The sequence below is a fragment of the Neolamprologus brichardi genome, chromosome 13, assembly GCF_056152115.1.
Source record: "Neolamprologus brichardi isolate AB-2024 chromosome 13, ASM5615211v1, whole genome shotgun sequence".
Taxonomy (NCBI): domain Eukaryota; kingdom Metazoa; phylum Chordata; class Actinopteri; order Cichliformes; family Cichlidae; genus Neolamprologus; species Neolamprologus brichardi.
The window spans coordinates 27,163,908-27,190,783 of NC_142116.1; the positions used below are offsets into that span (position 1 = coordinate 27,163,908).

A 26,876-nucleotide genomic window follows, 5' to 3' on the forward strand; every position below is an offset into this window, starting at 1 on the left:
GTTACTGCTGCAGATTCCTCTGAAGCCCGGCTCTGGGACACAAGGAAATGAAAAGTTGAGTGAAATTAGAATTCCATCTCCCTCTCTGGTTACATCAGAGCTGACAAGATTGTTGGGATTGCGTAAGACGAGCGTTTCAACTTTCAATGGCAGGGCGTCAGCATAACCTTTAATCTAATACCAGTATGTTAACAGGGATTAGTGGAGGAGTCCACTTACACAGCAGCAACCTTGGCTAAAGATGCCCAGGCGGAAACGGTTGGATGTCGCGTTGCCTGTGTGACGGATGCCATCCGTCATCACTGAGCTTTCTTTTTAGGATTTGTGTTTTCAAAACTTTTCAAAGCACGCTCCTCTTCACACGTAGATTTATGCGAGCTAACAGGAGATGGGACAAAATAGTCACTATGCTTAACGACCATGTGGTCAGAAATCATTTTCCAGAGTTGGTTAACAGTGCATCGGGTCAAAGCGCAACAAACCTGTTTAGGTTGGCTTTAGTTTCACACAACAAATCTGACACAAGATGTCTTCTACTCCAGCTGTCATGTGGCAAATCATCTTTTATAGTAAGTGAAAGCGAAAGCAGCCTGCGCTGTAGGAGGTGGGGTTGGACAAGTAAACACGAGTTCTCAGAGTTGATGACTCAATCAGCTCACAACTGGATTCGGCACAACGTCAGTGTCATTGTTCAACTGTTGACACAAGAAAAAGCTAGTGAGTAAAGCTCTCACTAACAAAGGCTGTATGTTACAATGTTAGGTTAGGTTTAGAGTTTAGTCAGCTATGGCAGCGATGACTTAAGATTTAACAGAAAAAGTTTGCTGTATCGTAACACGATAAAGACTGCATTCTTACTCAGTATTGATCAAGGCCAACACTGTGAAGTCTTCAGACACACAAACAATATCTGCTCATAAAACTCGAGTCTCTGCTGTGGAATGAAGAGATCTGAGCGAAGGCAGGATTATAAAATTCTCACCTTTAATCAGTTCAAAAAGTTCACAACAAATGTAACACCTTGAGAAGGGAAATCTGCCATTAGAGATTGGATGCTTATTTGGATTTATACATTCTTCCTAATTAAACTCACTGGCAATTCATTTACTCTCTGGACAAAAAAAAAGAAGCTTTTATTTGGACAAAACTCAAACAGTTACAAATGAAAAATGCAAAAATACAAAATTAAATGTAAACCCAGGTTTATTTCTCATTTTGCTCTAAAGGTAGTGTCTTGAAGCACTACTGCATGGTAAACAATCTAAATTAGTACAATTCAAAATCTCCAAAGCCATCTGAGTTAAACAGGAGTTGTTATAAAGATGCAACCAACCAAAGAGCCCATAAATACCTCCGCCACTTCCTTAAAACATCCCATTAATGAAGGCTCACAAATGAGCAACAATCCTCTTAGAGGAAAACAAAACGCTGATGTCGACTAGGCGACAGCACACACGCGCACACACCCACAACAAAAAGAAATAACAGAATAAGAGGAAAAAAAATGTTCCCATGGTATTAAAGATGCTATACAATTGGGATGATATGCACATATTCGCTTTTGCTTTCCCTGAAAAAAAACCTCACGCTGGCAGCAGCAGCTCAGTTTTTTGGGTGAAGCAGAAAGTCATGAGCAACAAGATGCTGCTGCACGAGCAGCGTCTCTCAGCCTTCATTCATTTTCCATTAGATTCACATTCTCCCACAATGCCGTGGGGCACCAAACAAGCGGTGCATGCGCCTCTAAAAGACCACTTTCTGTCACACCACGGGTCTAGAAGCTTCTATGCCAACTCAACACATGGGCCGATTTTCACAACACCCCCGCCCACCCCTGCCCACACTGGGTGTAGAATAGATCTATATATAAACAAAGAGATGGGAAAGAGGGAAGAACTAGGAAACAGAACCAGGGAAGTGACGGAAACTGATCCAAAACAACATGGTTAACTTGTCCTAATCGTTATAACTTCATCATGCAGGTCTGAGAAGGGCCAGAGACCAACAGAACGTAAGCTAGATTAACAGTTTTGGAAAGTTATTACACAAAAAGTCTCCATAGAAAACGCAGATCATGTAAAAAGGACCACAGGGTGATGCGGTAATCATTTACAGAGTATTGGCATTATTTTGGTCAACAAACATCCAATGGGATGGCCCACGGCCTCCCACCACACTCAAGTGCCTCTCTTGGGTTTTGTTGTGTTTGCTGTGGTTAGGGTTAAGTTTGGAGTACTGTACAGTTAGGCTGAGCAGGCGCTCAGTCACACATCTCCTCTGGGATCTCGTGAGGATTCAGGATGCCGGGCACCGACATCTGGATCTTGTGTTTCTCCTCCTGGGCCTGTCGGAGTGACGCCTCCCTCTCCTCCAGGAAAAGGTCCGAGGTGTCCTCACCTGCAAACTCCTGAACAGCGACACAATCACAGAAAGCTGCTGTTAGCTACAAGGTTTGAAAGCCATGCTGCTTTTCTACCACAGCAACCGAGATCCTAATTTTTACTGTTAGACTGCTCAATTAACTGCAACACTACTGAACCCCCATTTATTTGTAACAGGGTTAGCATGCACATGCTTTTTAATAAAGTCATTTAAAAGCATGTATTAGGCTCATTTCCAGCATTTCTACATTTTTATATTCTTAGAGATTTGCATGAGCCGTTCAGCTCACGTTCCCTTTCTTTGAGATAACTTCCTTCTGATTGGCTGCTGCTCACAAACAAAAGATCTGATCAGCTGATTGGTTGGGCTTCTTGGGATGCCCATCATTCAGATATTCCCTTTCATTTCTTTTCGCCCTCTTGGACAAAAAACAAACAAACAACAACAAAAAAAAAAACCCAACATGCTTGACCTCAGCAATTGATTTAACAGTATTTGATTTACTGACATAATTACCACCTAAATGTCAACTTCAGTGCACAAAAATAAACAACAAAAATAATTATATTAAATAATAAATAAATAATAAATAAATAATAATAATAATCAGACCAATCAGGACACATGACACAACATTGAATGTTTCCAACAGCACCCACAAACCTTCCATATAGTCATGGCCACCTGACCATGAAGTGGCAGGAAAGTGTTATTTGTGGAAACAACAGCTAAGCAGCTAGCTATGTAGTCAGTGATAAGGAGAGACAAAGCTTCCATAGAGGTACAGGCTCCATGTGCTTCAGCTGAAATACACAACTGAGATACACTCAGTCTAACAACTTACACTTTGTGTACCTCCTCAACACTGAAAGGACTACTTAATACACCTCCAATCAAAGTTGCTACAGTCTGACGAGCTCACCTTTATCTGGACGAGGAAGTCCCTCAGATGCTCCTTGAAGGCAGGAATGTCCTGGTTTAAGCTGAACAGCCCTGTCACAAACACCTTCACCTGAGCACTGACGGACAAAACACACACACGTAAGCATCGACTGAAAAACAGACTCACTCCAGCAGAGATTATATGTGTAATGTTCACACTCACTCCTGCAGGTGGGGGAAGGCAGTCTTAAGCAGGTTGGCCACATATTCCTGGATGAACACCTGGTTGTTGGTGGGGCTGGCGGGGTTCAGCGCTGCAGTGATCTTCCCCTCCTCCACCAGGTTGAACATGTAGGCCAGGATGGACGCGTGCATCGTCAGCCCTGCAGAACACACACACACACACACACACACACACACACACACAGAGAAAATGAATCCATCGTCTTTCCCTAATTCCCTCATCTTTGTAAAGCCACATTCAAATTGATTTATTTCTCTGGGGGAGGTGTTAATATTACCTGGCCTGGTTTAGTGACTTTAATCCAGTTCAGATAATGAATGTGTCTTTTTAAAAATGTTTTGATCCCATCACCAGGAAGATTCAACACTACAATCAACTCCTAAATCAATCAGTACTGAGTAGTGTGTGATCTTTTAAGCAAGAAGTCACTTCCATTTTTCAAACTAGTGCCTTTAAAAGGTTGTACTGAACTACTACAGCCTTACTGTGATCTGAGCCAATGATTTTAACATAAACATGTTCATCTGACCTGCACAGCAGACGCCAACAGTTTTTGAAAGTATAAATATCATTTGGACGACTGCAGATTCAAACAACTGAACGGCATCAATTGTGTGTGAGCTCACCAGCAGTGTGCGATGTGTCAGTGACCACAGAGAAAATGTGCTGCAGGATATCGCAGAAATACGTCTGGTAGAAACTTTGAGCGGCTGCCTCCTCCTGGGCCACATTCTGCAGCAAGGTGTACAGAATCTGCAGACCTGAGCAGCGACAAGACACAAAACAACACAAAATTATAGTTGCACATCCTTCAAAGACCACAGCAGCTTATTGTTAACAGCCGGGTTGCACAGTGATGTCGCTGTTCTGATGCACGTCTGTTTCAGTGTGAAAAGGATCACAGTGCACCTTCATGTCACGTTTCTGCCTGTGGATCCCACAGTGGGTTTTCCCATTATCAGTATTTAAGAGCATAAACATCTTAGTGTACTCATCTCTGTGCCCTTACCAGTGTCAGCCACGTTCCTCATGGTGTGCTTAAAGGCCCAGATGATGGAGTCCAGCACTAGTTTGAACTGGGCTGGAGGGATGGCAAGGAATGCGGGGAAGCAGTGCGAGTTTACAGCTTGGAGCAGGTAGAAGAAGTGGGTCCTGTGTTCTGGATACTCCTCAAAGTTCTGGTACAAACATACAAACAGATGATGAAAAATTTAAATCTACAAACCAAGTTATATCATAATCCTACACATGAAATAACGTATCAGCAGTCTAACTTAAATCTGGCCTCACACTGCTGCAGGTTTTTCGTTTCTGAGAGGCACCTGATGGGTCCCAGTTGTATTTTGGAGTGGAAACAGAGGCTCAGGTCAGAGTAAACAACAGCTGAAGCCGACTGAATTTAAGATTTTCATTTTTTTCCTGCAGAACACAAGCACTTAACTGAAACTCTGTCAGATAGTGACTAAAACCAATGCAGTGCTGCAGTTAAATCGATTTTTTGTTTTCTATCAACAGTGATGACGTGCATGAATGTAATTATCCGTCCAGTGATTTACACACTGCAGTGAAGGCTGCATGGTAGATTGCTTATCCCAATGCAAATGAAAGCTGCTGATTTGATGACTGAGGTGTTTACTCACTACTCTCAGTAATAAAAGAGCTGCTGATAACTACTAACAGTTGAACAGACGGCCGGTCGCTTGATAAACAGAAAGACAACGACTGCTGTCTCGGTCACATGTGCAGGAAAGATTTAAAAACAAATATCCACATATGATGCGTCAGCGGCTCATTGGGTCGTACCTTGTTGATCATGTTTAGAGTGCACTCAAAGACGGCATCAAAGATCTGCGGTATCTCGCTGGTGATGTGCCCCCCCAGCTTGTTGACAATAGTTGCCATGGTGCTGAGGACTTCAGGCTCACGGGCGGCAGGGACATTGCGTTGGTAGTCAATGAGGACGGCATCTAGCAGGGGGGGAACAAAGTTCTCACCAACCTGAAACAACAACAACAACAACAAGAGGCGTCAGCAAAGAAAGCTTTGAGGGACGCACAAAAACCTGAGCAGACATGCTTTAAATAAAACTATGAAAGGTGACCAACCCCTCAGTACGGTGACAAACTGTGAATATTAAAGGGTTGTGCAGATGCAAACACAGAGGGGGGCAGAAAAGTCTGCCGCAGGGGAACAAAATCTTTGTGTCTGATCTAAAAATACCAATTGGATTGTTCGAAAGCTGTTCCACAGTCAGCTGTTCCACTGGCTGCTACAGTAGGAGTAACTCAGGAGGACACAAGAGTGTAAATATATCACTTCTGATATCATCAGCATTTTTAGTACAGCAGCTTTCTTCCTTCATTCTTTGTCAAAATAAAGCCCCAACTGGGTTTGTCTCCTTCAGCAGTGACACATGTGAGCGCCTTTCTCACCATCTGTGGGTCGTTTGATCGGCTGACCCAGCCTGAGATCAGCTTCAGAGTCTCCCGTTTCACTGTTCTCATACTCCGGATCAGTGGCTGCTTTGTCACCATCTCACCTGCAACACAGACATTAGCAGAACATGCGACTTCTTAATGAGGATGGGAAAAAAAAAACAAACAAGTATCACACATAGCAGCTGGGTCTAAATGTGTAGCTCTCGCTAAACTTAATGTGCACTGCACACCTCTCAAATCTCAGCTTTTTGTGCCAATGAAACCCATCCCATGTTACATAACACATATCTCACACGTGGAATTACCTTAATTACTGTAATGCAAAAAAAACGAGAGAAAAGACTTTGTAGCTGACTAAGAGCCCACTTGGTTTGGTAGAGAACAGAAGTCTGCTAGAAAAATGGCTGGAATGAAGAAGTATGATATAATTATAGATCATTAAATATTATACTAGTGCTGCACCCATTTATCAGCTGAACACTGGCCCCTATTCTTCTCGATGACTGGTATCAGCAAATAAGATGTCAATTATCTGAAACAGTGGCTGATATTCATCTCATCTACCACATTGACGTAACCCTGATTGGAGTGTGATGAACACTATAAAAGTAAAACAAACAGTATAAACCTCTGAAAATCAACTCAGTCTGTGTGCTGCTTACAGAACAGCTATAACCTCACTGCTCTGACAGCAGCATGACAGTAAGCATGTTTACAACCATCTGTCTGCAGTGACCACCATGCAACTGTGACAGTCTGCTGCACGATGAAAACAAATTTACCGTTTGTCTGAATGGCAGCAGAGATGTTCTCGCTGAGGCACTTGTACACGTTGAGCATGTCAAGGTAAATCCGTCCCAGCTGGATAACAAAGGGGTGTCCCACTGCCTTGCAGGCCCTGACGTTGGTCTTAAGAATGCTGCCCAGCTGTTTGACGGTTTCTGGGTCCTTCAAGATGTCCACGTTCTCATGGACGGAAGAGGAGCAGAAGAGCCATTAACAAACAGCTTGTGTGTCTCTGAAATGTGAATAAACGGTGATACACCATCTTACCTTGGTGGCCTGCTGGATGATACTGTCCCACACTTGATTGGGCAGCAGCATATATTTCTCTATCAGGTGCTCCTGAACAGCCTGGTCGGTCTGTGCCCCGATCATGTACCCTACTGCCTCATAAAACGTGTGCACCTGTACGTACACACACACACACACACACACAAACAAAACAGTCAGCACAGACACTCAACTGGGCAAATAAGAGACAGCTGTGCCTCTCTCTGATGGATTTCTGTGGGTAAGAACACTTAATGACCTGCTGAGGCTGAAGGTCACAGATGATCGTGTTAATGTTGTTGAGGATCTCATCGATGAAGGGCATCACCTCTCCCACCTGCACCTGGATAAAGTGGCGCCGACACTTCTGAGCAATCTTAATGAAGGTGTCGCACGCCATGTCCTGAACTCCATCATGGGTCTCTGTGAGGGCAGGACGGAAAAATAAAAATGCATTAGAGCTGTATCCATCTATTCATCCATCTGCCTGAAATAGATGCAAAGAGGGAGTCAACTAATAAAAATACTCCAGCTCACCATGCATGAACTCAAAGAGCTTGTTCACAACAGTTTTGAGGAACTTCCAGTGGGCTCTAAGAAAACGAGGGTACTGGCCAACAATGTACATGATGTTAGAGGCGATGATGGCCTTGTTGTCTTTTCCTCGCTTCTGCTCACAGAGACCCAGCAGATCCTGAAGCAAACACCAAAGGATTCACTTAAGCTTAATGTAAACCTTATGGGTGAGACAATAATTAATATGAGGCATAAGTATGAGTGAGGGACTGCTGTCACCTAAACCTAAATACACAGACACATCAATACCTTAATGACAGTAACAAGGAACCTCTTCTCATCCTCCTCGTGCATAGCCCCACTGATGGATCCAATGGCCCAGCACAGTGTGTTGAGGTTCTTCCAGGACCATTCGGTACCATTTACCTGGTTGTGAAGCTTCTCTGTCATTATGCGTTCTGTGTCCGCATAATCCAAGTGAGTCAGGTACACTGCAGGACAGTAGAGCAAATGTGTATCAGAGTACAGTACAGTTTCTGCTAAATTAAGAGTTAAAACTACAGAGACACAGTTCAGAACCAAGACAGAGAGAGAGAGAGATAAAAACAACAAAAAAAAGAAACAAACATATATGAGAAAAAATGGCGGAATGAATTTTCCCTAAAAAACCTGTGTGATGAGTGACACTGATCAAGCCAATTTAGTCAAATGTAAATTTATAGTCAGTCAGTTCTACAGTCAAAGCTAAAGCTTTCCCTACATCCATCCATTATTTAAACAGCTTATCCTTCTGCCAGTCTACGACTTTTCAATCGATCTAACCTGCATTTCTTTGGATCTGTGGGGGAAAACCAGAGCACCCGGAGGAAATCCACGCAGACGCACAGAAAGGCCCCAGCCAGCCGGCAGTGCTAACCACTGAGCCACAGTGCCGCCCGATTCTCCTACAATATTTAAATATTACAGTGGTGCTGAGAACAACTCGCCTAACCTGTTGGAGGATGTGTCTGATCAGTAAATACAAATCCAGCTGCTGAAGCCACTGGATGGATGCATTAATTAAGATCTATTCAAAAATATGACTTCTTGTGGTTATGATCAGTTAAACACTGCTTCTTAAGACAAGTGACTGAGAAAAAAAGAGAGTTTAAAGCTTGATTTACAGTCCTGTGTTGAATCCCCACAGAGCCTACGCCGCAGTAGCGTCGTCATCATTTGCATTTGTACTTGTACGCTGCTGAGTTGCACTGGTCTGCTATCACCAGGGTAAACTGAGACAATCACATTCAATTCAAGCTAATAGTATCATGCCACTGCTACATCGAAATGCAAGAAAAAGAAACCCCCCCCCCAAAAAGAATTCAGAAGCGATCGAGCCTTTACACAGATTATTCGAGCTTTAAAATAAGAAACCAGCATGTACCTGCATTAGCAAAATCTTATTTTGCTAATCATTATACCGCGTTTACACAGGATTTTACTAGCGAGCAGAGACACAACTGCTGCGGCGTAGATTATGCTGCAGATTTAACACAGTACTATAAATCAAGCTTAAGGATATAAAATATTAGAAGCTATCATTAAGTCATACCAAGGGTCTCCCTCATGTTCTTGTAGAGATTGATGGAATCTGTGTCCTTCATGAACTCCCTGACCACCTCCCCCTGGTCATTCTCCACCACCAGGACCTCCTCTGGCTTGGCCATCCGACTTACCATCAGCAGACGCACCTGTTACACCAGATAAAAAAAACCTGTCAGCAAGTACACACATCAAAACACCTGCCTTTCACACACACAGGAAAATATAGCTTAGCTTGTGTTCTCATAAATGTAAAAGGACGATACAAGTGGTTTGTCTCCTGGTTATAGTCACATTTCACACATATGGAATGTAAAATATTATTAAGTAGAAAAAAATGTTTGTATTACTTTAGTAGCTGCTGATTTTTAGTAACACTGTAACCAGCATCTCTTTTGGCAGCTCTGAAGCAGCCACCTGTCGCTGGCCTGAGCCAAGTCTTTCTAGTATGACTGCGAGCTGAGACGCTTCAGGTTCCACAAACTGGAAACACTTCAGCAACCTCTGTGTCATCTTCACTATAAACGTAAGACATGCTTCTTAAAGAAGAGTCTGCACTTATAAACTCAACTTCAATCATGGGGCTCTGCGATCATGTATGTGGTATGAATAAATACCATCTTGTTCTAAGAGGTACCTTGGAGAGAACGGGTAGATAGAGCTGTCTCCGTGGAGGCACATCAAAGTGCTGGTTGCCAGACAGCAGAGGGGACGTGGATGTGGAAAAGGGACTCTCTCTGTAGAGCTCAGCGGCCAAGTGATTCCAATACTCCAGGCAGATTTTGAAGATCTCAGTCTCTTCCACCTCTGACACCAGCAGCATGTAGTGGAGGGCCTGAAGGAGAACCAGGGGAGTTGTAACGTAACGTGAACATGTTAGCTAATAATTACCATAATCTTCTCCTGTGCAGCCTATGTAGAGCAACAACAAAATACAGAATACCGTGCTTCCCTTACCTCCATTAATGTCTCTCTGAGGTTGAGCCTCTTCTCAATGAGTTGCCCGTGCTCTTTAAGGAAAGTACACAGGAACAGACTGAGGTTCTGGATGAAGTTTTGCTCGTCATCTTTCCCGTTGGCGTAGGCCAGCCGAATGTTGGTGTTCAGAGGCAGCATCTGAACAGATTAGAGTTAAAATTCATCTCAGAGTCTCAAACCGAGCAACGTGTCAGTGTGGCTTTGTCAGATGTCACCGGGTAACCCACCTGTTTGAGCTGACACATGGTCAGCGTGAAGAGGGTAACAAACTGCTCCTCGTACTGGCTGACACTCACGCCCGCAATCTCTGTCAGGCACTTCAACGTCACGTTGCGAAACATCGGCACGTTCAAGAACTGTTTAAAATAAAAAATATATATCTATGTTAAATATCCATTATAAATTGATTTTATGGACATCATCGAATATTTTAAACACAAATCTGCATCTTTGTGTGTTGTGTGCGTCTTTGCGGCCACACCTTATACACCAATGTGCTGATCAGTTTGGTTTCAAAGATGTATCCCAGAGGAATCCAGTTGAGAAAACGCAGAAGTGTCTCCAGCGTGGCATGGACCAGGGGGGCATTCTGGGAATTCTCCTGAGGCGCACACAGCAACACAAAAATCAGCTTAAGAACAAACACTGGTGTATAACCGATGATAAAAAGAATGTACGATACAAGGAAAAAGATGAATGCATACCATAACAAACTGACACAACTGGAATATCTGGGAGAATTCATTGCACATGCTGAAAGAAAACAAACAACATGTTAAACAGCATCTGACACTGATAATGAAAGACAAATCTGAAAGTTTCATGTACAACCTGTGCCCTGAAACAATGTAAATAACCGTGGTTCGTTTCTTTTGATCACTTTATGTCTGTTCATGTTTGGTTTCAAACTAACACCGTTTAAAAGGTTTTGCTGCACTGACAGCAACTAACAAGTTGCCACCTACTCAAGTAACACCGCCCTCTCTTATCCCCCTCTCTCGGTGTTACACTCCGCCCGTCTCATGCAGCAGTTTTCACACATGAACTTTGGGCCAGTTCAGGAGAGTCTAGTTAATATTTCTCACATTTGTCCTTCCTCACATGTAGCACACAATGGGACATGGGCTGCTTCAGACACAGCTGCACCACTGGAAAAACACTGTAGTTTAGTGGAGGGTGCTGCCTAGACAGACTGTGTAGGAGGTACCACACACGATGCCCAACTGGCCAATAGTAAATGCACTGGGTGATGTTGGGTCACTTCCAGAAGAACTCAGGGAACCAGGCCATGTAAGAAAATGGCTACACTCTGACATCTGGTGACAGCAGAACAGGGAAGTTTTGAGAAAATACATTAAAGGCTTTAAGATGGCATTAAAATAAAGTGAGTGCATATAAAGGAAGGAAATAAAAGATGGTTTTAATATTCTATCAATGTCTTTTCCTTTGGCGTTTGTGTGTATCGTGTGACACGGTATTCCTGGGTAGCAGTGTATTAAGTGTTTAGTCAGATTTAGTGGTTTACAGCTTGTTTAGTTATACTAGACTTGGTAAATTCAACTGCACCGAGTCTAAACATAATAAGCCTCATAAGTCTCATTTGTCATTGAATGTAGTTCCAAACAGTCAATCGGGATGACCTTCTTTAGTCATCTGAAGAGAAAAAAAACAAAACAAAACATCTAAAATCTAAAATGACTTCAGCCCCAGTGGACATATATCGGATTCTTTGGATGAGGAAACAATAAAACATGAAGCTCCCAATCACGCGAGCTTCATGTTTCAGGAACGGCCTCCCTGATCTGAACCTGAGTGGTGTTTTGTTATTGGACTTCTGTGCAAATCACAGTTTGCCCATAACAAACACCTTGTTCGAACATAAGAGTGTCCATAAGTGCATGTGGCACACGAGGTCACTGAGGCAGTTAAACAACTCCTTGGTGGCAGAGCCCCTGGTGTGGATGAGGTCCGCCCGGATTTCCTGAAGGCTCTGGATGTTGTAGGACTGTCCTGGCTGACACGCCTCTACAATGTTGCGTGGAGATCAGGGGCAGTACCCCTGGACTGGCAGACCGGGGTGGTGGTTCCCATTTTTAAGAAGGGGGGCCGGAGGGTGTGTTCCAACTACAGGGAGATCACACTCCTCAGCCTCCCTGGGAAAGTCTATGCCAGGGTGCTGGAAAGGAGAACTCGTCTGCTAGTCGAACCTCAGATACAGGAGGAACAATGTGGTTTTCTTCCTGGTCGCGGAACACTGGACCAGCTCTTTATCCTCTCAAGGATACTTGAGGCGCATGGAAGTTTGCCCAACCAGTCTATATGTGTTTTGTGGAATACCTCCTGTGGGAGGTACTACGGGAGTATGGGGTGTCTGGCCCATTGCTACGGGCCATTCGATCCCTATACAACTGTTGCAAGAGCTTGGTTTGCATTGCCAGCAATAAGTCGGACTCGTTCCCGGCGGGTGATGGGCTCTGCCAGGGGTGCCTTTGTCACTGATTCTGTTCATAATTTTTATGGACAGGATTTCTAGGCGCAGCAAAGTCGTGGAGGGCTTTCACTTCGGTGGCCTCAGAATCTCATCTCTGCTTTTCCCGGATGTTATGGTTCTGTTGGCTTCATCAGGTGGTGGCCTCCAGCCTGCACTGGAACGTTTCGCAGCCGAGTGTGAAGCAGTGGGAATGAGGATCAGCACCTCCAAATCTGAGGCCATGATTCTCAGCTGGAAAAGGGTGGAGTGCCCACTCCGGGTTGGAGATGAGTTCCTGCCCCAAGTGGGGGAGTTAAAGTATCTTGGGGTCTTGTTCGCGAGTGATGGGAGACAGAGATTGACAGGCGGATTGGTGCTGCGGCGATAGTGATGCGGACGCTGCACCGGTCCGTCGTGGTGAAGAGAGAGCTGAGCTGAGCTGAGCTGAGCGTAAAAGCAAAGCTCTCGATCTACGTCCCTACCCTTACCTACGGCCACGAGCTGTGGGTAGTGACCGAAAGAACGAGATTGCGGTTACAAGCAGCGGAAATGAGCTTCCTCCGAAGGGTGGCTGGCATCTCCCTTAGAGATAAGGTGAGAAGTTCAGCCATCCGGGAGGGGCTCAGAGTAGAGCCGCTGCTCCTCCACATCGAAAGGAGCCAGCTGAGGTGGTTCGGATATCTGACAAGGATGCCTCCTGGGCGAGGTGTTCCGGGCATGTCCCAGCGGGAGGAGGCCCAGGGCAGACCCAGGACACGCTGGAGAGATTATATGTCTCGGCTGGCCTGGGAATGCCTTGGTGTTCCCCTGGATAAGCTAGAGGATTTGGCTGGGGAGAGGAGGGCTGGGCTTCTCTGCTCAAGCTGCTGCCTCTGCGACCCGGCCCCGGATAAAGCGGAAGAAGATGGATGGATGGATGGCTATTAAACATCAACAACAGTCAACTGTGCTAAACAATCAACCCACATCTTTAGATATGAGGGAAAAAAAATCTATATGTTTATTTGATCTGTTTTTTTTCCCCACAGCAGAATTGTCAGGCAAGTACACAACTGCATATTAATAATATAAAAGAAACTGTATAACAACCTTATTGCCCTGACATTACTGATTGATAACATGGAGCCACATTTCATCTTAAAGTGAAATCCATTTTCAAATGCCAGCACAAAAACATCGTGTTTCATGAGCCTCTGAAATAATGTGGCAACAAAAAGTTGCAGGACTGAACTCTTTAAAAAGTTGATTTGATTGATTTCGGTGTGAACCTTCTATAGAAAAGCTTTCCTATGCTAAGGTATGTTGGGGGTAATGATCAAAGACATTTTGGCATCCATGCTCTCAAAACTGACCTGTCTTTTAGGTGTTTGGCCTTGACCTGGGTCATTTGGCCACTAGAGAAGTCAAACACCTCCTCGCTGAGCAGCTTCAGAATGACCATGTTGTTCTGACAGAGGCTCTCGCTGGTACGACTCGCCCCCACAATGTCACTGATGAAGGTGGGCCAGTGCTTGGGCCACTCCTGCTTCAGGATCTGCAGACGTAGAGGACACGGACATGTTAGTGAGAGATGGCACACAATGAGAAGAATGTGTAATCTGAAGAAAAAAACGAGATCAAACTGCAACTCCCCATCAGTGTCAAATCAAATACATTTCTTTTACAAGCATCCCGTAGTGAAGAAAATGCTGTTTTTGTTAAACTCCATACTTAATTGTCCATATTGAACATAACCATTTTAAACAGCCTCCTGATGATGAACGTGGAATCTGGAGCTCTTCGGCCCCTCCAGGCCAAAACAACGTTAGCTCAAATGACGTAAGCGGTGACTCATTCTCACTGGCATTAATGCAAAGTCACTTGTGAAGTCAGTGAACCAATCTCTGCCTCTCGCTCCCTCGCTCACACATACATCAAACGCAAAAACATGGGAAAAATGTCACGTTGCACATTTAGAAGCACTGAGGTCTAAGTTGTTGGTCTCATGGTCCTGATATTTCTACAACTCTGCATTTACAGATTTCAGTGCCTTGCTGAATTAAGGATACTGCCATCAACAGCTCCATGATGATTTCCACTTTGCCAGTTTTTAACTAATTTGTATGTTTCCATACAGACACATACATCCATTTTTCTGCCACACTCTTCGAGATGATATCCTTTATTATCACAAGATCACAGTCACTTTCTAAGCATCGTTTGCCTCGGCTGAGACATTCAAGTAGTACTGATGTCCCTTTTTAATGACACTGATGTTTTTTGAGCCAGATCTTCCAATTAAGAGTGACATCTTCAGGTTAAAAAGAACCACTGCAAAAGAGAAGCACTGAGGCAACAACAACATAAGGTTCAAACCCAGCGTTTTTAGATTTACTGCTTCATATGACGACACCCAGAATTTTACCATTTAGGAGTTGATAATGGTCAATAATACACACCCACTTGTTTATTAGACATTAACAAAGCACTGTGTCTTTGGTAGCAAGAACCACTTTGCTCATGGACCTGTAACATGGTCTCAAGTGAAAATTATGACATTTGCTGTGTTATCTTTACTTTATATACTGCTCTGAATCAGGCTGTATAGTACATATCATAGTAGTCTGTGACTCAGTGGCTCTACTATGCTCCAGGCAATGAGTACAACACACGTAGCTAGCTTCAAGTGAATCTCTGCTCTGATGTACGCTACTGCTGTCAGAGTGAATAGCTTCTTGGAAACTGTTTGCTGACACTTTCTTTATCCCTCTCCACTATTCACCCACATGAACGCTGAGGGTTAGGAAAACATCACAGTTATAAATACAATGAAGTGTTTCTCAGTGTTACTGAGGCTCTGTAAAGATAATACTGATAGATTTAAAAGAAAAGTAACGCACTTTATTATTAAACACTTTATTATTTACAGTGTAACCAATACTATATGTTTGATATAGTTAGGTATTTAACAGGTCTGAAATGAAAACAAAATCTGTGGCTGAAAGTGAACAATCAAATCCTTTCTTTTAACAATTGTTGGATTCTCTGATATTGTTTTGCAAATAGAAAACATTTACCACATGCAGCTCAGACACATCTAAGCGCACGCACGCACACAGACAATAGACAGGCCACATTTTTCATTCAGTAAACTAACAGTAACAACGCAACATGAAGAGAAAACATCCCCCACAAAGGACTGAGTAGGTCCAAAAATGAACCCAAGCAACTCTTACCTGAACAAGGATCATGTTCAGCTTGCCAATGTACACCTTCTCTTTCTAAAAAGAAATAAAAAGTAGTAAGTCAAGGAACACGTTTCAGTTACACAACAATATCCTTTAAACACATCATGAAAAGGTAAGGTATAACAAGAGAAAATGCATGAACATGTCGATGTTTGACATTTTATATAAAATTAGTAAAGGCTGGGTTTCGCCCACGAGATAAAGTCACAGGTGTTTGTAACAGAAATGTCGAGGCTGGTCATGTGTGAAAGTAAACACCAAGAATTGAATTTATCCTACAATTATAACCTGCAGTAAAGTAAGCCAGACACAAATAGTCATTTCTATAATGGAGAGTTATGGTTTTTAAAGCTCACTGAAATTATTCTTTTTGAGTGCTCTTTTGGAAAATCCCTTCACAAAACCTCCAGTCTGGTGTATCTGGTTGGTTTAATAAACTTAATAAACTTGATAAATATATCATGTTTTGTAGAGTTACATACTTGAGAGTATGAGAATGATGAGAATGATGATGCAAACACCTGAAACACGGCTGGAAAGTTGCTTGCTCAGCAGGAAGTTAAATACTAACTAGACATCATTTTGTTGTAGGTGGCATCTGCACTCCTTCATTTTTATGTTGTCTTCTTCTCCTCAGCTAACCTCTTGTTAAAGCAAACAAGTATTTAACAGTGTTCACCGTCTGGCTCTTCTGACATCACATTTAAAATCATTTAAGGAACATTTACAAAGCACAAATCCTTTCCATTAATCAAATCTAAAACAAAATTTTACATTTTCCCTGCAGTTACCTTTCAATTTACCCCCCTTTCTTGCTGTTTTTATAACAGCAATACAACCACTAAGAAAAATCAAGCTTCATTGGACTTAAAAACCTTAAAGCTAGGCCAGCATGTCGTATTTTCATGTATCAATCTCTGTACTTATGAGAAAAACACTGCATTCTCCTAATAAACACCAGAAAAGCTTGCTGTCAGTTTAAATTTAAAACATTTAACAAATCCAGCCTTTTAACTGCTTGAGTGCTCACAATGGCTGAAACAGTGAGAAAAGCTGCTGAAGTCACCATAGTTGTTCTGAATTACACAGCACTCTTAGCAGCTTAAGTCATGGCTGCCCTACTAACCTGCCTGTTTAAAGTGCAGCTGCAATAAAACATGGACACAAATAACGAGAGAGGGAACAAGAGGCTGTTTGTGCAAATTTTTTTTTAACATCGACGAGGTTATAAATTGTTACCCTGACACCAAAACTGTGTTCTAGCTTTGTGTTTTCAAAGTAAATCTTCTAATATGTCTGACTTTTCCTTAAACCACAGGGAGGTTGTGTAAAATGTACACTTTAATCATTTAAACCCTTTGCTGAACTGCAAATAATAAAAGAGCCATATTAAACACCAGCGTAAGAAAGCCTGTTTATGATTTATAATATATACCCATTTAAAATTTCCCAGTGACATGCTTCCAAAACCCTGGAAACAATCAAACAAAAATCTGGTGGAACTTCTTTGCTTTCAAGCTAATTTGTAACATTACTGAGTACAAAAAACGCACCGCACGCAGGATCTCTCCAACTTTACGATGGGGAGGGTCTCACCACCTTGTTCTTGACTGAATGGGCAAATTCCCCAATTGTAAAGAATCCGGGAGCAATTAAAAGATTCACAGAATCCAGACAAATCTCTGCACATAAGCGATAAGACTCCAATGTTTAACAGCCATGGACTTTGGGTCCTCAGACAGCACTGCACTGCTGTAGCTTACTATGAAGTCGGCTCGTCAATGCATTCACAAATACAAATAAAATGTTATTTAAAGACGAACAAAAAGCTCTTCTCCAGGCCTGAGCTCATTTAAGACAGACTGATGAGAAGTGGAAAACTATCCTGTGATCTGAATCAAAATGGGAAATTGCTCGTGGACACATGGGCACATCCCAGACCTGTGAACCACTCAAAACATCTGGGGCGTTATGGACACAAAGATGTGACACAGGCAGTCCTGAACTACTGACTATTTGAAATCCAGTCACGAGAATGGGAAACCAAATTCCCCAACTCTTACAGGGTGTTTTTAACGGAAGAGGTTTTGCAACAAAGTAGGAACTTTTTTTGTTGTTCCATCTCGTACTATTACCCCAAGAATACAACCTATTTATAAAATATAAAGTTTACTCACCTCTACACTTGATGCATCAGATGAAGTCTTGATAATGAGCCCAACAACATACTTTTTTATACCTGGCAAATACACAGAGAATATCAGAAGATGTCCGTTAGCATGCACCAATAAAAATGCGTTCATCAGCAGTTGCCTGGAGCACATTAGTCAGTAACCCTAACACAATTTGCGGGCTCATAACTAGCTGAATCTGCCAATCATATCCCACATTTGTACTGTAGAAAAAAAAGGTGTGGTTCTCCATATACACACACTGTTGCAAAGCCAGTTTATAAACACGTGGACGTGAGCAGCAACTGCCACTGAACTTTCACAGGACAAAACCCTTTGGTCGGTTCAGTGGAAGTTCCATTTTCCCCCACGTGTTTTCACAGACATTCAAGATTGTCAAAGTGAGCAGAGCATCTTTAAAATGCGTTTTCAGCTCCCTCGCATTTCTCTCTAGACTGCAGCTGACTACGAAAATGTGTGTTTTGGTGTGGTGAGAGGAGCCGAAAACAAGGCAATACTCTGACACAAGGGGGGAAAAGACATACTTGCCAGTCGCCCTGCACTGGGTTTGCCACTTGAACAAAATTCAGGCATCTACGGTCAGAAGCAGGTAAGTCTTAGGTCAATGAAAAAATTAATTTTGAGCAAAATTATAGAAGAATGGAGGGAGGCAGAATCATCTGATTTGCACATGATTATCAAATTTATTTCAGTATCACTGCTTTTTCCTCTGAAATTTTTTTCTAAATAAATTCTGTTCCACTGTGTTGAGACCTCTGCTATGAGCTAATGCTGATGTGTCCAATTGACAATTAGGCAATAATTAAAGGCTGAACATTAAGAACCAATAGCCATATACTGATAACACTGCAACACTTTATATAGGTTCATACGCATATTTACCTTGTCAACAACTTCGTGTAACGTTTAAAATTATCAATAAACATTTTGAAAATATAACTGACAGCAATTACCGCACTCCATTAACCCATCCCTCATTCCTCCATGGGTACAATGTGGAAAAACTGGCTCAAAGCAACACACACAATCTGTCATTGGTTTTAGAAACAACAACATATCCCATCAGAATAATGTAAGGCTAGACAGCAGTAACAACTTATCTACTTTGTTTCCTCTCAAAAAATTTCCCTCACAAAGCATTAAAAACAAAATAGTGCTGGGGTGTTTTCCTTGTTTCCTCTCTAAAACTACTGCTCAAATGCAGAATCCAACCTTTCTGAGTAGCCAGTTCGAGTCAGTCGAGCAGAAAACAAACCAGCATGCTTAGTGGAGGAATACTCCTCAACATGGCAACCGCACGTCACATTTACAAAGAAAAAAACTAAACAAAAACAAAACACACTAACACCATGGGAATAAATGTTTCAGGAATTTTTCCACAAAAGAAACTTTTACCTTCACACTGATTCCTGGGAAGAATCTTCCATCTGGTTTTGATAACCGTTTCCAGAATTTGGAGAGCATAGTACTGTAACACGCAAGGAAGAAGCAGCATTAGGACAAAGCTGTTATGACAGCATCCAACAATAAGAAGTGCCCACCTTTAATCCAAAAACAGTATGAAGTGGACCAGTCTGCAATAACTTGCATTTCTAAACTAGATTGCACTGAACCACATTTCATGCAGATTTTGTAGTGTGCAACACTTTCAACTGTAGTTTTTATATATATATATATATATTTGTACAAGCAGCATTATGCTGGAACACTGCAGAAGCCCTGCTGTTATTCTCAGCATCACACCAGACACAAAAAAAGGAGGAAAAAAAAGAAAAAAAGAAAGAAAAAAAGCAACCCATTAACCAGCTTTGTCACAGATTGCTTCAAAAGGGAGTCAAATGGCCTAGAAGACATAACAAGGTTTAAACGCCTCTATCTAGGCTACATGGACCTTTGTAGGGTTGGGCATCGAGAACTGTTTTTAAAGGACAATTTGTTCAAGTGCAATATTGCTACAGGTTTCTTTTGTCCCTTAAACTGATTGTGCTTTAAGACCCCTTAAAGCAGATTCTGAGCCCACTGTGCTTCAGTCTACATTAAAGGTGGAGCATGCATCATACAAGTACCCACCACAGGAGTCTGTGGGATGTTCTGGGGCAACTGGACAACTGTACAGGTTTCCACTGCAGAACTCATATTACCTTTCTGACTGTTGTTCTTTTCAGGGAGGAAAACCCGCTCTGGGGTCGATAGGACCGGATATCCTAAAAATACAACCAGCGTTTCTGCTGCCAACTAGCAAGAGCAACATTTTAGTTAGAGCCTGACCAAAAAATTAGATATTGGACAATAGCCCTCTTTTCTCCACCTCAGACACACAAAATATAAAAATCAAATTTATTTTCTGCTCAGATCAGCTGGTTGTTGTGTTTGCCAACAGGGAGGCTGCAGAGCACCCACTGGTGGGCAACGTGTTTGAAGGGTGTTTCTCTCACCTCATTTTCTTTTAGTTTTTACATTTTCATTCATCAAAGGATACTGACACATCGGAAAATGGGTCATATCAGCCAATTGCTACAGTGAAATAAAACAGAGGTTCAATCTAAGCTCATACATACTGAGGAAGAATTTATGGATATATACTTTGTGGCTATTTTTCATACCTGTTAAAAGTGTCACAACAATGCCAATGTTAACAACCATCAAACGTTGAGAACTCCTCGATACTAACAGTCTGTGTAAACACAGTGACTGTCTAGGTTGCTCACAATTCTACATAACCACTCTTTCACTAAAGGCATGCCATTTTCTCAGGTTCACAACTCTGTCATTACTTGTATGAAGTCAATCTGTTTTTTTCTCTAGTTCCTGCAATTAAAAAAAGAAAAAAGGAACAAAACCCAACCAACAAATAAGCAGTTTTAGCTGAAAATGCTGCAGATATCAAATATATACAAACACACAGTTATTTGACACTTTTTGTAATACCAAAGGTTTGTCTCTGTTCCTATGAAAAATATAATTACAGCTCATGCAATAACTTGCCAGAACTACCTCATAACATTGTAACTCCTTCAGACTGACAGTCCATCAAACTCAGTTGCATTTTTCAAACTGTATCTTGTGGATCAAATTTCCCTTTTTTTCCCCTTATTTTAAAGCAGAGATTTTTTTTGGGACTGAAAGCCCTTTAAAATTGAAGTATTTTCAACATCTGAATTCTTTTTTTTCCCCAGAGGCAGCATGTTCACAAAAAGCTAAAGCCACAGATCGCTATGAAATTCAAAATTTTTATCCCCACTGACAAATCACAAAACCTTGCCCTTAAAGGTCGTTTCTTTATAATAACCAGAATTTAAGGAAGTGAAGCACCAACCTAGCTACAAAAAAAGAGAATAACAACAGTATCATGTTGTCGATACCCAACCCTAAACTCTAGTCCATTTTCTTTACAATGCTTCATTTCTAACTTAAACTCAACTTTACCTGGTGTGTCATAAAGAACAGCAGGACCACCACAGATTACACTAATTTAAATCACTTACTTGTGAAGCATAAAGAAATAAAAATATATTTTGTTAATCCAGGTTAGTTTATGATCTGATGTTACTTCAACTGACTGTTTCAACTGTAGGGATCATCACTTGAGACCATGAGTCAATAAATTAAAAAAAAAAAAGAAGAAGAAGAAGAAAAAAAAAAAAATAGTAGTAAGAAATGACTTGTATTACAGGATGTTATTAAAGCAAGATTAACAGTGTGCTACAGACAATGGATGCTGGAAGATTAAAGGTGAAAGCTCCTTATAACAAGCTGACTGTACACCACTCGCAGGTGTCACCTGGAGTGGTGCGTTAAATTCTGCTGTGTTTTATTTGACCTTTAATTACCGGACTACACAAACCACCGCGCAAGGTAAGAAGAGAGAAATTACAAGTAGGAAACTGCCAAATGCCTTGCAACATTTCAGCTCACAGAAGTGCATCTTAAGAAGAGGCCATGATGAGAGGACTCAGCTGTACCGTTTAAAAAAAAAAAGAAAAAAAAAAGAAAAAAGGAAAAGCATGAGAGCGAGGTGGGAACAGTGCCATGATCCCTACAGTTGAAAATTTTTTCGTGTCTCTTTACAATAGATCCTACTGACTGCAGCCTGCACCCACCCTCTGTCCAATGAAACAGATGCAATAAAAACGGATGAACAGAATTCAGTCAAAGGGAATTTAAAAAGGGTAGACCTTGTGGAGGCCTGCCGTCAAAGCCTAGCTGTGTCATGATGCACAGGATGACACACCCCTTCTCTTCCTATTACAAGCCATAAACATAATGGAACATTGTGATTAATATCAAAAAGTCACAACTTGAAATCATGACAATTTCAAATATAGCTACTGTAGTTAATTAAAAAAAACAAACAAACAAACAAAAAAAGGCAGACACCCAAAGTGCTTTGAAACTGGGCATTTTTCAAACTTATCACTGAAGATAGAATGCAGGATTCGAGAGGTGTTTACCTTGTTTCCTCAATTATCCCTATTTATTTGGCAAATTTATGAATTTTAAAGTGATATTGATACATCAAGAACTCAGATTAGTATTGAATGTCAGTATTAAAAGCAGTCTTACAAGCAAGCAAAAATAAATAAAATACAAATGAAAAACAAGTATCAACATTACTTTGAGGAAGTTGTGTATAATTTGCACTTCAATTAATTCATACCATGTAAATATTATTCTTTGATTATGGATATGTACTGGCTTTAACAGCACAATTCATCTGTAAATCTTTGACATCTGAATGGTTACAAAGTCAAACGTTTACCATTCACAACTGGTTGCTTAACTAGTGGTACCACCATGCAGAAGCAGCACAACATACACTTGCAAACAAATGTCCTAGAAAACACACAAGACCCAAATCTTTAAATAGTTACCAAGATTCATTTGGTTTTCTTAAATCAAAAAAAACATACAACCACATAAGCAGAAATGCCAAATACACTTTACATCTATGCAAATGTTAATTATTAGCAGGATGCGTGTGGAAAGTTACTTTAACCATCTTTCATAACCCTTTATATTACCACACAAACAGGATTGGCATGCATGGAGTTTTACGATAGTTGTATTTAGAGAAGTACGTTTTAATAATACAACAGTAAGATGACAGAAAGGCTCTATTGTTTGTCTGCTAGGTTTAGATCCAACAGAATTCAGAAGGACAGGGATCCTGCATAGCTCAGCAGTTAGGGCATGAGACAAACACTGCAAGTGCATAAAGCTGCTTCCAACAAAAAGATCCACTACAAAGTATCTTTTATATAAATGAAAGCATGGTATAGGCTAACCACTGTGAGGTAGGGTGAAGCTTTTATGTTGTTTTGTGTGCTGGCTAAAAATACTTCTTCCTCAAAGTACATGCAAGTTTCCTTTCAGCAGCATTTTGCGGGTAAGAGTTAGCTTACTTTGGTGTTCATGTTCTGGGAGAACTCAAGGATGGTATCCACTCTCGTCCAGGCATCTGGGTGCTCTTTTAAGTGTGTCAACACTTCTTGTGCCATTCTTTGCTGTAAATCGATGAGGATAACACTTTAGAATTAACACTGGGGTGATATGAAAAGAACTGCAAGGAAAATGCAACAGTAAAGTCAACATTGTCTGTCTTACAAAAAGGCAATGTGTTACTCTCAGGTGAATGTAAAGTGGAACTTAAAAGAAAAAATTTACAAGCAGCTTCTTTCAGATATAGTGTAGAGAGAGAGAGAGAGAGAGAGAGAGAGAGAGAGAGAGAGAGAGAGAGAGAGAGAGAGAGAGAGAGAAAATGAACATACCTGTGGTCCTACCCCATGATATAGACAGTTCACCACATTATCCAGCAGATTGATATCCAGTTTCTGGTTGAAGTCCAGCAGCTGCTGTGCTGCATGGTCTGCTAACATTGTCATAACTGCTGGCATAGAGCTCTGCAACAAGGACAGGGGGCGGGGGTCATGAGTGCACAGAACGCATTTAACAGACAAAGTCATGTGAACTGTGTGTTTAGAAACCATTCTTAACAGCTGACCGTGTAACAAACATCTGCTAGACCAACCACTGAGCTGTCATTTTAAGATATTGGGCTCATGGTGTCACATGCCTGTCATGTTCAAAAAGTACAGGAAAGCTCCTGGTTCCTTTGCTGTACTCCGTTTAGGAAACTTCAAACTGGCTGAAAATGCTGGACATAGTGCTCTGGTTTACACCAGGAGCCCAGGGACTCGAGCAGCAAAAGCCAAATTAACTTAAAATCAATCTCAGTATAATTCCAAACCTTTTATTAGAGAAAGAGAGTTACAGCGACACGTTATCATTAAAAAAAAAAAAAAGGCCAGTATTGATCCGTAAACAGATGAGTGCACTATTCAGAAAGCCGAAGTCAATGACACTGCGCTTTTGCTTTAAACAAACAACTTAACAGCTGACTCAGACACAGTTACAAGCAGGCTTTTAATCCGTCCATGGTGCCTGCGTTGTTTCACTAACCAAGCACTCATTTCTACAACTGCATTAGTATCATTAAATGAGCCACGTGCCGCATATACTATCCGACGTCACGTTGTTTACGTCTGTAAAACGCCGAGCACACCGCGAATGACTGGCAGCAACAGTTAAAAACAACAAACGCATCTTACAACCACGTCTACCTAGTAGCACCACCTGCTAATTTAAAAAAAAAAAAGAGAGAGAGAGAGCGAGAGAGAGCACAAGCGCGTCTCCCGCACACATTAACCAGCCACTAGGATTCACCCTACACATGTGCTCCCTCACTGCTCACTCCAACCACTCCCACCGAGGATACCAGGGACGGAGGGCGCTCATAAATAAATTTTACTCGCTGTGTCGTCACCGCTGTTTAGAGAAGTTAGCGCTTCTTACTGCGACTCTACTCCAAAGACTAGAAACGGTTATGGGCCATTTTCCGGTACAGTACGGTAAAGTTAATACTGACGCCGTTTAGCACCTAGCAACATCAACTCGACATCCGCTCGCATCACGTACACGAGTGATGCTGCCTCGGTGGGAGAGGCGCGGATTTAATCTCACGCCGTTTGGTGCTCGTCTGCAGCGTCGCACGTAACGTCAAAAGAGGTAGCCTGGTTATGCGTTTAGTTCGGTAAAGTTACAACACTTTCTCTGACAGCCAGCGTTAGCTTATTTTTAAGTGGCAAATGCTAGCAAGCGGACAGTCGATGGCTATTTGGTTATCCCCACTGATGCCATTGCATTCTGAATTAGCATGTCGTTACATGAGCTTCAAGGCAAATTACAAGATAACACAGGTTAATGTGCACACCAAAATGCATTTTATTCTCTATAAAGGGTAAAGCCAAGACACGTTAATCATAGCATGGCAGGTTCGTACTTCACCCCAGTTACCTACCTAATATCCGAGGCTCTGACTGAAAAGAGTGGCGTTTGCCAAAAAAAAAAGCTACTAGGTACTTTGAGTACTTCAGAGTATCTGATGATTACAAAAGATTTCCTATCTCTGCAGCGTTGACTATCTCCAGCTCCAGTAGTGAATGATGTCTGGCTGGTAAGAACCACTGATGTGGATTCCAAAACTACTATCACAGTAGACCTAACAATCTGTTACTCCGATACATTTTACGAAACTAAGTAAACCTTGATTCACTAATTTATTCTTTACTCTAATAATTTTCCAGCAGGGTGGTATAGAGGTTGTGTGCCTGCGCCTCCTCTCTTCTCTCCTCTCAAGCAACTAACTCGCAACCGGTTGAAACCGGTTCAGACTGGGAGATTCCATCTCGGTTTAGTTTTCAGCCGATGGCGCCGCGTAAAGTTTGGACTTAGGTTACGCCCAGGCCGTGCTGTGATTGGCTGTGTCTCTGGCGAAGACTTCCTACTTGGCGTCCCATTGAAGGATCGGCCTGTCAGTTTATTTCAATTCGCACAAGCGCCCACGCGACTACTCCGCCCGGAGAGAAAAAGAGGGCAGACTCCCTTGCAGAATGGACTTCTACACGACTCCGTTTTACAGAATGGCGAATAACTTCTCGACCAGACTTTCGTGTCAAAACTGAGCTTTAACATAAACATTTCAATTATTTAAGCAATTACAAGAAATAACTGGAGCGCGAGCGTGCAGCACGCGGAGCAAAAGTAATGGCGTTTGATGTTTGTTATCCATTTAAGTCTCTCTGTGGAAGTTTTGCTATTTTGAAGCCAAATATAGCCAGAAAGCAGAGTGCCTAGTTCATGCAGGTAGCCTGTTGGTTTGAATGATGTGATAAACCGCAACTACCATTCATTTTGCCTGTTGCTTGTAAGCTGGTAATTTTCCACCAGCCACGAGTGGGCGTGGTTACATGATCATGAACGCACGGGGTTAGAAAAACGACCTGGAGCAGAATTTGTTTCCCCGAATGGGTAACGCTACCAAAGTGAACGGGGGACATTATGTGTATATATATAGTGTCAGCAGCAGCCGGGACGATAAATGCAGAAACGCTGTCTTGTATTTTCCTATTTGAGCGCCATATAGTCAATGCACCGCTGTCAATGGAGGATGCAAACATGACAGCGTTTTTTTCCCTCCTCTGTGGTCACGTGGTCCAGCGCGCTACTTGATGGAAAAATACTGGATTTGGTGTGTAGCGGAGACAGTACACAGCCCAGTAAAGTCATTCTGAGAGGATATTTCGAAGGGCGTTTTGAATGTTTACCCAGCAACACTATCTACCGCTCATTCTTTATGTTTCTTAGAAACCTGTAAGACTCGCTTTTTATTATTATCATTATTATTATGATGATGTCAAAGTAGTCAGAGGTGGGAAGTAATATCTATTTTTAAAGTCCAAGTCGGACTGAGATGCACGTCAGTCAGTGAAATTGCGCAAACTGCAAGAAAATCCATTACCAGTCGGGTTGTTTCAGAGTTGCACGCTGCTCATGGGAAGCGTACTGTTATGTTAT

The 26,876-nt window shown here is 42.0% G+C and overlaps 1 protein-coding gene across 3 annotated transcripts; it reads right to left on the reverse strand.

Annotated features, from left to right (window-relative positions):
* Positions 1-967: 967 nt before the first annotated feature.
* xpo1b (exportin 1 (CRM1 homolog, yeast) b) lies at positions 968-25,716 on the reverse strand. Of its 3 annotated transcripts, none has more exons than XM_006808061.2 (25): positions 25,321-25,716; positions 23,732-23,863; positions 23,366-23,467; positions 19,359-19,431; positions 17,949-18,010; positions 15,760-15,804; positions 13,897-14,078; positions 10,779-10,827; positions 10,556-10,675; positions 10,302-10,430; positions 10,054-10,212; positions 9,734-9,931; positions 9,107-9,245; positions 7,825-8,006; positions 7,537-7,693; positions 7,259-7,422; positions 7,000-7,134; positions 6,729-6,912; positions 5,941-6,047; positions 5,312-5,506; positions 4,518-4,686; positions 4,135-4,269; positions 3,488-3,647; positions 3,305-3,401; positions 968-2,407 (listed from the first exon to the last, which is right to left on the reverse strand). In XM_006808061.2, exons 2-25 carry the CDS (start codon positions 23,855-23,857, stop codon positions 2,261-2,263), a joined length of 3,216 nt encoding a protein of 1,071 aa, XP_006808124.1. In that variant the 5' UTR covers positions 23,858-23,863; positions 25,321-25,716; the 3' UTR covers positions 968-2,260. The 3 variants fall into 3 exon arrangements, with proteins under 3 accessions (XP_006808124.1, XP_006808126.1, XP_006808125.1); XM_006808063.3 differs by lacking the exon at positions 25,321-25,716 and adding an exon at positions 18,488-18,536 and having other exon boundaries at positions 23,732-23,762; XM_006808062.2 differs by lacking the exons at positions 23,366-23,467; positions 23,732-23,863; positions 25,321-25,716 and adding exons at positions 18,488-18,536; positions 22,139-22,205.
* Between the last annotated feature and the right edge of the window lie 1,160 nt (positions 25,717-26,876).